The 16,462-nt window shown below is 40.6% G+C and overlaps 1 protein-coding gene across 6 annotated transcripts in view; it reads right to left on the reverse strand.

The window, feature by feature from the left end:
- Window positions 1-16,462, reverse strand: part of ART3 (ADP-ribosyltransferase 3 (inactive)) — an 84,062-nt gene that overhangs the window by 28,871 nt on the left and 38,729 nt on the right. For 4 of the 6 annotated variants that reach the window (XM_049709403.1, XM_049709402.1, XM_049709401.1 and 1 more), the window contains exons 1-3: window positions 9,122-9,233; window positions 7,902-7,979; window positions 2,096-2,807 (exon numbers count right to left, since the gene is read on the reverse strand). In XM_049709403.1, coding sequence (XP_049565360.1) covers window positions 2,096-2,807; window positions 7,902-7,970 — 781 coding nt within the window. In that variant the 5' untranslated portion in view covers window positions 7,971-7,979; window positions 9,122-9,233. Of the gene's footprint in view, window positions 1-2,095; window positions 2,808-7,901; window positions 7,982-9,121; window positions 9,234-16,462 lie in introns of those variants that run through there. The other 2 variants (XM_033406501.2, XM_049709400.1) reach the window with 2 other exon arrangements.

Below are 16,462 nucleotides of genomic sequence, written 5' to 3' on the forward strand. Positions count from 1 at the left end.
CCACTTCCAAGGCCCTACTTCAATACTCGCTCTGTTTGACCAGCAGCTATAGTTTGGGGTTCACCTAGACGATCATACTCATAAGACCCCAAAAGGCATCCCTTCACCAGTTTACTCAGTTTTGCAGAAGAATGAAAGGCAGGAACACAGCATACCTATTAAAGGGTAGCATGAGTGATACACCTTCAATGCAAGTCCTCACAGCAGTCCAGGGCTGTCCTTCAGTCCCCAGAATGACATCTCAAATACAAGAAAACAAGGTTACACAGGTGGGTGCAGGAACTATCCTAGCTTAGTAGCCTCATGCCACACATAGAAGACAGCATCTCTTATATCAATCATGCCATGAGTACTCCAGGACTCAGCAAGAAGAATACCTCAGTATGTCACACCACATTCAGGAATGCCCAAAGCTATGGCTTCCCTCCAGGTATTTATACTTCATTCACAACCTCGCAGCTCAGATGCACTGTAACGATCAACGGTTATGTTTACCATTAGGCAGTGTTGTATGGTTATACAGTTGTCATTCCACCTTTAGTAGATTACAGAGAAATAGTGCTACAAGAAGATCAACAAGAGACCATTTTCATAAGAGGAAGGAGAAAGGGTTTTGTTAACCCTTTACTCATATATCCCAAAGCACAATACCATAAAATTTCAGAACGCTGGCGATAAAGAAAATATCCTAAAACCTCCCAGAGGGTAAAACAAGTCTCATTCAAAGTTTTAGTAATTAGAATGGCTTCACACTTTTTAACAGCAGCATCAGAAACTAAAAGACAATGAAGGAACATCTCCAAACTTCCAAGGAAAATAATTTCCAAGACAAAAATACAAATCTACAAACTATTATTCAAGGTCTCAAAGATAGATTTTTCAGGTATACAAAGTCTCAGAAAATTTGCCTCAATATCTCTTTTCTCAGAAAACTTCTGAAGAATCCCTACCCCTTCCAAACTAAGGAGTAATTCAAGAAAGAGAAGGAAATCCAAGATATAGGGGATTCCTCATAGGGGAGAAGCAAAAGGAAGTCTCAGAATAGTAGTGAGGAGAGATTTCAGGATATTTTCATAAAGCAAGATGATGGAATCCAGGAGTATATCCAGAAAAAAAAAAGAGTATCTGATATACCTAAATGTATTAAGAGGAGATTTATATTTCTAAGGATTCAGGGGTGAATTATTGATGGGATATAAAAAGCTAAGGAAACAGAAAATCATACAACTAATAACTCTGAGGTAAAAGTAGTACTTCAAAACAAAACGGTACCAGTCTTTACTACACTGGGACAATGGGAAGGGGAAAGGCACAAATGTTGAGGAGGGTGGTGGTGATCAGATTCTTCTAATTCCCTTCTCCCCTGCCTCCCTACACGACAGAGTCTGGAAAAGCTAATTACCCTCTTTGCAAGATTTTCTTGTAGTTACAGACGATCAAGTAGCTGTTCTGGTCGATGATATGCAATCAGAAGTCCACTCGGAATTTCTCGGAAAGCTTTTACCCTCCTGATTAAACAGGCAGATTTGGCTGCCATCCTCCTATCCTTTCTTTTTGTCTTGAACGTGGATTGACGCCTACAGCTGCCAACAGTCACACTGAAAACATGAATCAACAAACCAACATGCTCAAATTGGTGGACGACAAAGAGTCTGAGTTACTCATGATGTAGTTGAGCCCCTGTACCAACTCTGGACAGCCCACCTCTAGACTTCCAATTAAATGAGAGCCACCAGGCAGGTTTTGTGCCTTGGCCTATACCCACTAGATGCTAGCAGCAACTAAAGGTAGTCGTGACAATTAAAAATGTTTCCAGCTACGGTCAACTGACCCTAGTGGGCAAAACTGCTAGTTGAGAACCATTACCTTATCTTAGTATTTTGGTTTTTTAACTTTCAATAATACCGTAAATGTATTATTTTGATACAATTAAATTATGAAAAAAGAAACTAACAGTATGAAAAGAGCTAGATGAGAGACCACCAATGTTTTGTCTCCTTTTAAAACCTCCCAATTTCCTTCCTGACCTCTCCCTGGGCCTAAGAGTCTCACTCCTTCTTTCCCAGACATGCACAGACAGAACAGAGACACTTACCACCTAGAAATGCACACTCATAATGGCTGCAGGTCTTGTTTGTGCTTTGCAGGATAAGGTTATTGCCAGTCCCATCCTGTGTCACATGAAAAACCTCATTCAGGGGTATTAAAATAATTCTTTCACTGTCTTTATCAAAAAATTTTTCAACGGCAATTCCAAAGCACGTGTTGATGGTTAACAGAACGTCTTGGTCATTGGCAACTTGAGGTTTGGTTGAATATGCCAAGGTGAAATGGCCAAATCGGACTTGGTTTAGTCCTCCAGATGTAGATAAAGTAGTCTGCCTCACGCTATACACCACGTTTTTGTAGCTGCTCTCACAAGGTCTTCTCAGCAACTGCAGAGCTTTCGTCAGGTAGAAATGAAACGCTTTGAACTGGAAGCCATAGACATAATCTTTTCGAGACTGGCCGGCCATTTTCCCAGCTTCATTGAACTGATGGTAAAAGGAAGTTTGCTCTTGAGCTTCAGAAACATATGCCGTCAGGGCTATTCCATGGTTATCCTTAAAACCCATAGGGAGAGAGAGCTGAGTCTTCCGAGCTTCCCACTTGGCTTCTGCATTTTCCCACACATCTTCCAAGAGCTGGAGGCTTGCTTTTTCCTCCTTGAGCAGCTGGGGAACATATTTGAGTTCCATCCTGTCAGTGCATTTCAGGTATTCGTCATCAAATGCATTGTCTGCCATAGCTAACATGTCAGCTTGTACCTTCAAAGGAAAAGGACATTAATACTCTTGAAATAAAGATACTTGGTGTACATCATTTCTCTCAGTTTATCGCATCCACCCCCTCATGCCCAGGCTCTCTCCCTTGCTTACAATCAACTTTGGATATGTTTTGACGTAGGAAGTATCTTCCGCTGCTAATGATAACTTTTCTCACATATTTGTATGAAAGAGTAAATGACCATGCCTGCAACTCATTCGTTTGAACCCTGTGGTACAGAGGAAAGCACAATGAGGGTGAAACTGAAGAAAATGGGTGGCAGTCCTGGCTTTGAACAATATTCTTAGCTAATTTCCTCAACCACTCAAGACTGTTGAGTGAATTTGAAATATCTTGTGTGAAACACTTTACATGAAGGATAAATATATAAAGGCAAACGTTACCCCTTTTGCTTTGAGGATGCCCCCTCCCCCTTGTCTGTGTGGTTCAGCTAGGACTGATTCTGCATCTTCAGCCCCTATGATAAGCAACGATGCAGGCTTAAAAACCAGAGCACTCCCAGAAAAACAAAAGGCTTTCTTTCCCTATAACCATAAGCTCTAAGGATAATATTGGCTTGTGGCAGCCAATAGTTATCCATTGAGTCCCATGGAGAATCCTGTCTACAAATAAAGCCAACAAAGGAAGGTTTGCAGAGCTGAGAGGTGAAGAGAGAGATGAGGACCTGATAACATTACTTAAGGCCTGAGTCTAGCTTTACCTGGAAACTGTATGTTACTTCAGTCATAAGAATCAGTAAATTCCCTATTTATCTGAGCTAGTTTGAATTGTCTTTCCGTTACAAGTAACTGGAAAAGGACTAAACATCTTTAAATGACACACATAACGTAAGAAGCAGGGCAGTGTAGTGTAACGAACACTACTAGCTTTGAATCAGATAGATTTGGGTTCAAATTCCATTTCTGTTACTAACTAGGCACTAATTACTCATGGGAAAGTTACTTGGCATTTCTGAGCTTCGGTTTTTTTCATCTAAAGAATGGGGATAACGTGAGGAAATAATATCTTAATTGCAGGATTGTTGTGAGGATTAAATGATATAATGAATATATGCAAAGTCCTCAGCCCCATGCCTTAGCCCCAAGGCACATATCAAGCCTTCAACGAGCTGTGGTTATTCTTATCATTTCGTAATAGGAATATATGTACAGTCTTCCCTCAGTACCCATGGGGGATTGGTTCCAGGAGCCCCCGCAGACACCAAAATCCACAAATGCTCAAGTTCCTTATAAAACTGGCATAGTACAGCCTTCCCCGGCGGTCCAGTGGTTAAGGCTCCGTGGTTGCACAAACCAGGGGTGCTGGTTTGAACCCCGGTCAGGGAACTAGGATCCTGCATGCCACGTGGTGCAGCCAGAAAAAAAAAAAAAAGGCACAGTACAATGAATACAGTGGGTCCTCTCTATCTGCGGGGTCACACATGTATGGATACGGAGGGCAGACTGTATTATACCGTAAGTTCCTCAAGGGCACGACATGTATCATATTTATCTTCTGAATTCCAAGCACCTAGCAGAGCAACTGGCAAAATATTTAGTTCAAGTGAACTAAGTAAGAACCCTGTGCTCAGGCCTATGGATCAAAACACAGGATGAGCACATCCGCCCAGAGACACCATCTAAGGGTTTCTACAAGTAAAAGGGTAATGCCCTCCATATCACTGTCTCTTTCCACTACTCTATACTTGTATAGAGTATATAGTTGCTATAGACTATATACAACTATATGCAACTATAGAGTATATAGTTGCAACCTCAGTTGGAGACTTTATAGAAACACTTAGCCAGGATCTGTTAAAGTTGCAGGCTCCATGTGAATGATTCTTAAAGCGTGTGAGTGTGTGTGTGGAAAGGAAGAGGTGGTGCAGGGAACCAACTTAAGCAAGCAGAACATAACTTGATTCCATATCCCACACTATCTCCTTCTCACTATCTCTCTTCTCCCCTCATAGTCAAACTTCTTCAAAAAGACATCTATCTTTGCCATCTCCGTTTCATTTCCACTCATATCCCAACCCTCTTCAATCCGGTCTCCCACCCCCATTCCTCCATCCAAATAGCTCTAAGGAAACATTTCTTCTTAGACTCCTTTGCAGACCTAGCATATTTTCGTTGGCCATTAAACGCTGGTGTTTCTCAAGGCTACTTATTTTCCAACTCTCAGTTCTACCCTTAGGCAATTATATAAGACCCATAGTTTCAGTTATCATCTAAATACCTCTGACCTGTCCTGTAAGTGCAAGATCTGTATAGCAACTGCCTCCTTAATAACTCCACTTGAATTGCTCAAAGACCCTTCAAACAAAACAATCTAAGACCAAGACCAAACTTATAATCTTACTGCCTACAACTACCATCAACCTAGTCCTTATATAAAACCATCTATTCATTTGTGAAATTTTCTTAGATTTCTCCTTCTCAGTCACCCCCTGTGGCCACTTCATCCTTAAGGCCTAACAAACTTCTCCAGAGTGCTTTCTGTATGTGAAGCACTAAGTGTTCATATATATTAATTCATTTAATCTACATGGTAACCCTGTGAGGTAGGTAGGTACTATTATTCGTTCCTTTTTTAAGGGTGAGGAAACTAAGGCACAGAGAGATTAACTTGTTTGGAATTGATATTTGAACCCAGGCAATCTGGCTCCAGAGTTCGTTCTCTTAACCAAAGTGTTGTGTTTCTGATGATGAAGATCACTGACATTTATGTAGCACTTTTTAAAAAAAGAGTTTAATTTTGTCCTCATAACAACCCTTATGAAAGGCTGGGCAGGCAATTCACAACACCGTTTTACGAATGTAGGAATTGTGTTGGCATCAGAAATGGTCTTGATTACCAGCCACAGAATATTCTGCTGGGGAAGTCACTGAGACCCTGAACTCCTGGGTCTGTAGGTCACTTTCTTGAAGTGGGAATTTGAGCTTCATGAGATCAAATCATTGCCATCTCCTAGCCAAGAAATGCACTTTCGTCCACAGCACAGAATGTACCAGAGTGCATCTTGGGCGCCAATGCCTAATTTATGTTCAAGACTTCAACATCTTGTAAGACATCACACCCTGAAACCACCACCCCACATTCCTCACACCATATCAAGGGTTGATCCAATATGATCCTGTCTTTCCCCCTGTGCCTCTAACTAGTCTCTGCATGTCTAATTTTAGACATCAATTCTTTCTGGCCAAAGGCCACCACTGATTGTGTGTTCTGTATAGTGAGTACCTTGAGCACTGAAAAAGCCCACAAATGCCACCACAATTCAGGGGAAACTGAATGGACAAGGAATAGGTACAAAGGCTAGGTGAACACACTGATTATATTTTCTTCCTCTGAGTTATCCATTGAAACAAAATCCTATATGGATGAAATTCAATTACCAAAGGTTTATTACAAAAATGTAAAAATGACCTAAATGGTTAAAAAAAGAAATTGGTTAAACAAATTACGAAACATTCATAAAACAAACACATCAAATTTATGTTGCAGAAGAATATTAAAAAGGCAAATCAAAACCACAGTGAGATACCACCTCACACCCATTAGGATGGCTATAAAGATAAGGAAGTAAAAGGAAAATAGGGGCTTCCCTGGCGGCGCAGTGGTTAAGAATTCGCCTGCCAAGGCAGGAGACACGAGACACAGATTCGACCTCTGGTCTGGGAAGATCCCAGATACCTCGGAACAATTAAGCCCGTGCATCACAACTACTGAGCTTGTGTGCCACAACTACCGAAGCTCACGTGCCTAGAGCCCGTGCTCCGCAACGAGAAGCCACCACAATGAGAAGCCTGTGCACCGCAACAAAGAGTAGCCCCCACTCACTGCAACTAGAGAAAGCCCACGTGCAGCAACAAAGACCCAACACAGCTGAAATAAATAAATTTAAAAAAATTTTTTTTTAAGTAAAATGGTATATTTTTATATGTGAATTATACTTCAATTTTTAAAAAGTCACACTGCAGACCAGGTAACAGAATATACAATGATTCTATAAACAATATATCAGAATATTAAATTTAAAAATGGGTAAAATTTTAAGAATTTAACACATTTTAAAGAACGTACTTCAAATCAGTGGACGAATACTCATTCAGTAGTGATGTGAGAGCTAACAATGTGGCGGGAAATATCAGGTGAGGGACCTGGCTCATATTTTACATAAAAATATGATAGGGACTTCCCTGGTGGGGCAGTGGTTGAGAATCTGCCTGCTAATGCAGGGGACACAGGTTCGAGCCCTGGTCCGGGAAGATCCCACATGCCGCGGAGCAACTAAGCCCGTGCACCACAACTACTGAGCCCGCGTTCTAGAGCCCGCGAGCCACAACTACTGAGCCCATGTGCCACAACTACTGAAGCCTGTGCGCCTAGAGCCTATGCTCCGCAACAACAGAAGCCACCATGCTGAGAAGCCCGTGCACCGCAACGAAGAGTAGCCCCCACAACTAGAGAAAGCTCGCGCACAGCAACAAAGACCCAACACAGCCAAAAACAAATAAAATTAAAAAAAAATATATGATACAGAATGTTTAAAGATTCAATTGTAAAAAATAAAATCATAAACTCTCTATCAGAAAACAAAAGAATACTGAATGTGGGAAAATAGTCACTATATAGTTTAATGGAAAACATGTAGATAAACATTGCAGTGTCATCTTAGCTGAAGAAAAATACATATTTTTAGAATATCTGATGCCATGGACAGACATCTGTAGCACAATATTAACTTAAAAAGGTAAAAAAATACTATGTATAGTGTGAATCCATTTTTGTAAATTACAAACATAAACACACAGAAGAAAGCTGAGAAGAATACACACCAACAGACTGAGTCTTTCCCTCTGGGTGGAAGACTGTGGATGATTTTTACTTTCCTCTTTTTGATTAATTTTAATTTTTCAATTTTCTACAGTTAACACATATCAGTGTGTAAAAGATAAGATCTACTTGTAAAAAACTAATTTACCTACTCTCTCTGTTCTCATTTCTATCATCAACCCACACAAATGCCTCAGGCAACCTTATATCAAGAGTTCCCATTCCAGTGACCACATGCTTCCCATTCCTAACATTACCTGGAACATGTCCATTAGAATCATAGGTGCCAGCAGCATGGTGACCATTTCAAAATGTCCTGCCTTCATTTTTCTCTTCTAAATTAAAAAGAAAAAATTCCAATTTAGTAGACTTAAAGAAAAGGTTTAGGGAAGTAGAACAGGATGACACACTATATATATTTTTTCATTCTGGGTAAGAGTGGGTATCATAATGGTTAGGAAGTGATTATTAATAAATTTCCAATGGCTGGAAGGGTCATTAGACTTTGTCTGGTGGTCTAACACCCTCATTCTACAGAAGAGGAAACCAAAGCTCAGAGAACTTCAGCAGTTTGCTCAAGATTAAATCTGTCCATTTCCATTCTCTTTTAGACATGTTGTCTCTCCCACCATAGTCACTGGTAGTCATTTTTAATTCCTATCTCTAAATCTCCCCTCAGCATACATAGGAAATCACAAACTAAAAAACAACCGTTTCAAATTGGTCCCCTAGATCCCAGTCTCCAAGAATTCTCCAGGAGTTAGTATCCACGCATATCATCCATTCTTTGATCCTCCTTGCAAACCAAGTCATGCCCATTTGGCTAGGATGGAGGCCAGTAGTGGTAAACACCAGAAGGTTATCCGAGGCAGTCTGCTTCTCCCAAATAGTCACATTTAAGAGACGCCAAGGATAAAACAAGTGTCTTGCATAACTTTCTGAAGGCAGGAATAAGAAGGAAATGGGTAGGAAGCAATTCTAGTAAGATTATATAATTCTATTGGCTGAATGCCCAATATTCATCCCAAAGTTCATGAGACAGGAGCAGGTAAACAGGAGGGTAAGAGGCCGTCAAGGGCTGAAGCTGTCCCAGAGCCATTAACTGATTCAATTAAAGACTGGCTTATAGTTCCTTCCACATACCTACAACAAAGTTGACATGGCTGGAACTGAACTGAAATCTCTTTTTTTATCCTACCAATCACCATATTATGGCATCTGAAAATGGGGAAGAACAGCACAGGGGAAAGAAGATTGCCTTCCCTTTGGCCCCAGATCCCCATCTTTATTCAGGAGCAGTTTCTTTCACTAAAGATATCAAAAGATAGTACAAACACGCCACTCTTGTGTGAAGCTTCCCTTTAAAAACAAGATTTGGAAAATAATCCTTGACAGATACCAAGCAAGCTCTGAATCAGGATTTTCTTGAAAATTCTTCACTTCCATAGTCTGAGTGTAAATAAGTCAAAATGTTTACCTGGCTTTTCTGCCTGTGGAGGTTTAAACGATGCTAGGTCTCAAACCGTTTCCCCAGTCTCTCAGTGGTGGTGAGCGTGTCTTCAGGATAGGAGGCTGTTGACACTGAGCGCGGAGAAGGGAATGCTTTTCTTTTTATAAACATCCCCAGCAATAGCTTGGCAGTGGCACATTACCTCGTTTGTGTTCTGCTATTTATATCTGCCCCCCAGACTCTCCCTTGGAATCATTACTGTTAACACATGAAATCTCCAAGAGGCTTGTAAGGCCACAGCAATTCCCTCTAACCACACAGCGCGTTCAGCTCTGAGCCCTCAGTTCTGGGCTTCTCAGAGAGTGATCACTTCCCATTCCTAACCCTCTGACCCTTTGACCCTTTGACTCTGAGATGTCAGACTGAAGCAAGGATTTTACCCTAGCTAAATGGTTCACATAACTCAGGGGACTTGCTGTGTTAATCACTGGCAATGGTGATGGCTGTCACCATTCACTTGACCGGCTTACTGTATTTTAGGTACTGTGCCGGGTGCCGGGACACACAAGTAAGTGAAATAAAGCTGAAAAGCACTCAAACTAACAAAAGACATGAATATGCATACTTAACCAGAATACTTGTTAAGAATCTTAGGTACAGGCAAAGCCCAGTGAGAACACTAAGAAGGGAAGGATTTGGTAATATCTACAACTATAGCTCTCACTTGAGTAAAGTACACCTAGTAAATATATTGACTGCAGTGCTGAAGAATACTTAAGAATTCACTGACTATGGATATAAAACCGTGATATGTCCTAGGAAATTCATGCATATGTGTATCAAAATTAATTAATAGAATATTTAGAAAGTAGCACTATTCATAAAAGCCCCAAACTACAAACCATCCAAATGCCTATAAATAGTAGAATGGATAAATTGTGGCATATTTATACCATGGAATTTTGTATAGTATTGAAAATTAAGAAACTTTTAACTATATGTATGTGCATAAATACCACAAATTTTAAACCTATGAACAGATACAAACATCTACACACTGAATGATTTAATTAGTATAGAGTACAAAATCAGGCAAAACACTTCTATGGCATCAGATGTCAGAACAGTACCCTGAGTGGGAGGTAGTAACTGGAAGAGGCACAAGGGGAGCATCTGGGATGCTAGTTAGGTTCTGTTTTTGGTTCTGGGTCTCGATTACACTGATATATTGTTTATGAAAATTCACCAAGCTAAATGTATTCACCATACTTAAATGTATTTTTCTCTCTGTGTGTGTACATACATATTTACTCAATGAAACATTTTAAACTGTCATGAAGTGAACCTACTTTTACAAAACCCATCTCTCCTCCTCAGACTCTTCCAGACGTCTAGCCTCTACCCACCTCACTGGCTAAGCAATTTAAGAGTAAATACACTGAATAGGCTCTCAGTAATTGTATCATTTTAAAAAATAGAGTTTAGTTAGAAAGGAAAAAGTTTGCACATGTTTTCAGTCCTTAGGCTCACAATGACCGGCATTTTAGGCCCAGGCATGTGGGCCTACAGGGAATGAAGGAGTGGGATTTTCCTGTATTTGGCCCCCTAAAGCCTATCAGATTCATCAATGAATCACACAAAAGACTGAGTCTACCAAAAAGAGCATAACAAACACTGCATGAAGCTCAAAGCAAGTTTGACCTTATTTATTCCCAGTATGCTTTTGCTCCATTCTTGTTTTCTTTCAAGAAAACATAGTGACTTGATATTTGTATATACTGTGACATGATCACCACAATTAAGTCTAATTAACATCCATTACCACACACAGTTACAAAATATTTTTGTGTGTGATGAGAGCTTTTAGGATTTAGTCTCTTGGCAACTCGCATATGTGCAATATAGTATTATGAACTCTAGTTGCCAATTAGATCCCCATGACTTACTTACTTTGTAACTGGAAGTTTGTGCATTTTGACTCTCTTCACCGATTCTGCTCAACCCCCACCCCCATCTCTGGCAGCCACCAATCTGTTCTCTGTATCTATGAGCTTGGTGGTTGCTTTTGTTTTTAGATTCCACATATAAGTGAGATCATACGTTATTTGTTTTTCTCCATCTGACTTATTTCACTTGGCAAGATGCCCTCAAGATCCATCCATGTTGTTGCAAATGACATTATTTCATTCTTTTTATGGCTGAGTAATATTCCATTGTATATAGGTGCCACATCTTCTTTATCCATTCATCTGTCGATGGACACTTAGGTGGCTTCCATACCTTGGCTACTGTAAATAATGCCACAAAGAACATGGAGGTGCAGAAATCTTTCCAACTGTTTTCATTTTCTTTGGGTAAATACCCAGAAGTGAAATTGTTGGATCATATAGAAGTTCTATTTTTAATTTTTTGAGGAACCCTCATACTGTTTTTCATAGTGACTGCACCAATTTACATTCTCACCAGTAGTGTACAAAGGTTTCCTTCTTCATATCCTAACATTTGTTATTTCTTGTCTGTTTGATAATAGCCATTCTAACAGGTGTAAGGTGATATCTCACTGTGTTTTTTTTTATTTTTTTATTTCTTGGCCGCACTGCACAGCATGTGGGATCTCAGTTCCCTGACCAGGGATTGAACCCATGCCCCCTGCAGTGGAAGCACAGAGTCCTAACCACTGGACGGCCAGGGAAGTCCTTCTCATTGTGGTTTTGATTTGCATTTCCTTGATGATTAGTGATGTTGATCTTTCCATGTGTCTGCTGGCCATCTGTATATCTTATTTGAAAAAATACCTATTCAGGTCTTTGCCCATTTTTTATATAGATTGGTTTTTTCCTATTGAGTTGTATCAGTTCTTTATATATTTTGGATATTAACACTTTATCATATGTATGATTTGCATATTATCTCCCAATCAGGCTGTATTTTCTTTTTTTTTTTTCTTTTAACCAGGTAAGTCCCTGGGGGCCTTTTTAAAAAATTAATTAATTAATTTATATTATTTATTTTTGGCTGCAGTGGGTCTTCATTGCTGCATGTGGGCTTTTCTCTAGTTGCGGCGAGTGGGGGCTACTCTTCGTTGCGGTGTGCGGGCTTCTCACTGTGGTGGCTTCTCCTGTTGTGGAGCATGGGCTCTAGGCATGGGGGCTTCAGCAGTTGTGGCTCGTGGGCTCTAGAATGCAGGCTCAGTAGCTGTGGCACATGGGCTTAGTTGCTCCATGGCATGTGGGATCTTCCCGAACCAGGGCTCGAGTCCATTGGTAGGTGGACTCCTAACCACTGTGCCACCAGGAAAGTCCCCTGTATTTTCATTTTTAGATGGTTTCCTTTGCTGTGCAGAAACTTCTTAGTTTGGTATAGTCCCACTTGTTGATTTTTGCTTTTGTTGCTTTTGCTTTTGGTGTCATATCCAAAAAATCACTGCCAAGACCAATGTCAAGGTGCTTACCACTTATGTTTCCTCTAGGAGTTTTATGGTTCAGGTCTTATGGGTTGGCCAAAAAGTTCGCTCAGGTTTTCCCATAAGATGTTTTGGAAAAACCCAAACAAACTTTTTGGCCAACCCAATACATTCAAGTCTTTAATACATTTTGAGTTAATTCTTAGGTATGATGTAAGATAGTGGTCCAGTTTCATTCTTTTGCCTGTGGCTGTTCAGTTTTCCAAACACCATTTACTAAAGAGACTGTCCTTTCCCCACTGTATACTGGCTCCTTTGTCATAAGTTAATTGACCATATACACATGAGTTTATTTCTGGGCTTGCCATTCTATTTCACTGATCTATGTGTCTGTTTTTACGCCAATACCATACTGTTTTGATTACTATAGCTTTATAATATAGTTTGAAATCATGGAGCACAATGCCTTCAGCTTTGTTCTTCTTTCTCAAGATTGCTTGGGGGTTTTTGTGGTTCCATACAAGTTTTAGGATTTTTTTGGTCCTATTTCTGTGAAAAATGCTATTGGAATTTTGAAAGGGATTGCACTAACTATGTAGATTGCTTTGGGTAGTATGGACATATTAACAATATGGATTCTTCCAGTCCATGAGCATGGACTATCCTTCTATTCATCTGAGTCTTCTTCACCATTTTTCATCAATGTCTACAATTTTCAGCATACAGGTTTTTCACCTCCTTGGTTAAATTTATTCACAAGTATTTTATTATTTTTGGTGCAATTATAAATGGGGTTATTTTCTTTATTTCTCTTTCTGATAATTCATTATCGGTGTATAGAAACACAACAGATTTCTGTGTATTGATTTTGCAGCCTGCAACTTCACTGAATTTATTAGTTCTGGTTTGGGGAGGAGGCTTCAGGGCTTTCTGTATATAATATCATCTGCAAATGACAGTTTTACTTCTTCCTTTCCAATTCAGATGCCTTAATTTCTTTTCCTTGCTGGATTGCTCTGGCTAGGACTTCTAATACTATGTTGAACAGAAGTGATAAGAGTAGCCATCCTTGTTTGAACATGATTTTAGAGGAAAAGCTTTCAGCTTTTCACCACTGAGCATATTAGCTGTGGGCTCTCATAGATAGCCTTTACTATGTCGAGGCACATTCCCTCTAGACTGACTTTGTTGAGAATTTTTTATCAAAAATGTCTGTTAAATTTTGTCAAGTGCTTTTTCTGCATCTTTTGTGATGATCACATGATTTTTATCCTTCATTTTGTTAATCTGGAATATCTCACTGATTTGTGAATATCGAACCATCTTTGCATCCCTGGAATAAATCCCAATTGATCATGGTGTATAATCCTTTCAATGTATTGTTGAACTCAGTTTGCTAATATTTTAAGGATTTTTGCATCTATGTTCCTCAGGGATACTAGCCTGTAATTCTCATTTTTTGTAGTGTCTTTGTCTGGTTTTGGTATCAGGATAATGCTGACCATAAACTGAGCTGTGAGCTCGGAAGTGTTCCCTCCTCTTCTATTTCTTGGAAGAGTTTGAGAAGGATTGGTGTTAACTCTTTTCAGATGTTTAGTAGAATTTGCCAGTGACACCATCTGGACTTTTATTTGGGGGAAGTTTTAAATTACTGGTTCAATCTACTTACTAATAATCAGTCTGTTCAGATTTTCTGTTTCTTCCTGATTCACTCCTGGAAGGTTGTTTGTTTCTAGGAATTTATCCATTTCTTCTAGGTTGCCCAATTTGTTGGTATATACTTTATTTGTAGTAGTCTCTTATGATCCTTTATGTTTCTGTGGTATCATCTGTAATGCCTTCTCTTTCATTTCTGATTTTATTTATTTGAGTCCTCTCTTCTTTTCTTAGTGAGTCTAGCTAAAGGTTTGTTGATTTTATTTTAAAATAACAGCTCTTGGTTTCACTGATCTTCTCTATTGTCTTTGTTTCTTTTCATTTATTTCTACTATGATCTTGGTTATTTCTTTCCTTCTATTAACTGCAGGCTTTATTTATTCTTCTCTTTCTAGTTCTTCGAGGTATAAAGTTAGGTTATTTGATATTTTTCTTTGTTTCTTGCAGTAGGCATTTATCGCTATGAACTTTCCTCTTAGAACTGCTTTTACTGAAGCCCATGAATTTTGGTATGTTATGTTTCCATTTTTGTTTGTCTCAAGGTATTTTTTGATTTTGCTTTCAATTTTTTCTCTGACATATTGGCTGTACAGGAGCATGCTGTTTAATCTTCACATATTTATGAAATTTCCAGTTTTCTTCTTATAATTGATTTCTAGTTTTATGCCACCATGACTGGAAAAGGTGCTTGATATGATTTCAATTTTATTAAATTTGTTAAGACCTGTTTTGTGGCCTAACGTATGATCTATCGTAGAGAATGTTCCATGTGTACTTGAGAAGAACGTGTATTCTATTGATTTTGGATGGAATGTCCTGGGTATTTCTGTTAAGTCCATCTCGTCTAATGTGTCATTTAAGGCCAATGTTTCCTTATTTATTATCTGGATGATCTATCCACTGATGTAAGTGGGGTATTAAAGTCCCCTACTATTGTTGTACTGTTGTCTATTTCTCCCTTTAGGTCTGTTAATATTTGCTTTATATATTTATGTGCTCCTATTTTGGGTGCATAAACATTTACAAATGTTACATGCTCTTGTTGGACTGACCCCTTTATCACTATATAATCCCCTTCTTTGTCCCTTATCACAGTCTTTGTTTTAAAGTATATTTTGTCTGATATAAGTGTTACCAAACACAACTCTGTATGCTTGACGCACAGTGAGGCCAAACAATACCAGAACGTCAGATACATGGGGGCTCCAGATGGAAGTGGTGCCGGGTCCCAGGCCAGGGCTCTGCTGCAAGCCTGGCAGGCGGCAGGATATGAGCCGTGGCTTCGCACACCACATCCGCTGGAGCCAGCTTGCCCAGTGCTGCCCCGCCTCATGCCACTGCGCTGCCCCCAGCCTGGCCTGGCCTGGCAGTCCCTGACTCCTGCTGGACTCCCTGCTGGGACGACTATGACAGGAAGGTGAAGCAGGCAGCCAGGAAGAGGGCAAGGAGGTGGCACACGCCTGTGTCCACTTGGCCATGAGAACCTGACCTGCAGATGTACCTGCCACTGTAACAGGGGCAGGGCAGGCACACAGCCGTTAGCTCATGACCATTAGCACATGGCAGTTAGAGGTCCAGCTCCACCAACAGTCAGCCGAAGAGTGGTCCTGGGGCAGAGTGTGGTGAGAGGCAGATAGCAGCCTTCTCCCGGCCCTCCAGGTCTGCTGGCCTCAGGCTGAGGGCTGTGTCCTGCAGACCTCCAGAGCCCTCGCTACAGCCGCCCACTGGCTGGCCCCAGGCGTTGAAGCAGCAGTGCACCTCTCCTCCATCTGCACCTCTGCAACCTAATGGTGGCAGCAGTCTCCATGGGTTGCAGCCCAGGGAGCCCTCAGCAACTGGAGTATACGGACACTGCCATTAAGGTAACAGCAGTCTCCATGGGTCGCAGGCCACGGAGGCCTCAGAGCCTCTCCAGCTTAAATGAAAAGCCTGAGAGCTGGCTGGATCCTGGGTGCCTTGCTCCCTTAGTGATGATGGCTGGGCAGGGTTTGGGAACCTGGCCCTGAGGGTCCTGCCAGCTGAGATCTGCCTCTTCAGCTGGGCCTGGGCACTGGTGGGAGGACCCAGGCTGGGTGCTGGGTGAATGCTCCCGGGCAGGGTAACCCACCTGTGTAGGGATCCCCTTCTCTTAGCCAGGACCTGGAACTTGTGGGTGAAAGTTGAGACTTGACACCTTGCCCTTTCTTGTTAGAACAGAGAGTAACATTTGTTTTGGTGGTTTATAGGAACATTGTGACCTGACCTCAAGAACAAAGGATCTGACACCAAGAAGTCTGCAACAACTAACCATGCCCCTCCCTTACCTTTCC

This window comes from Orcinus orca, chromosome 4 (assembly GCF_937001465.1).
Source record: "Orcinus orca chromosome 4, mOrcOrc1.1, whole genome shotgun sequence".
NCBI lineage: Eukaryota > Metazoa > Chordata > Mammalia > Artiodactyla > Delphinidae > Orcinus > Orcinus orca.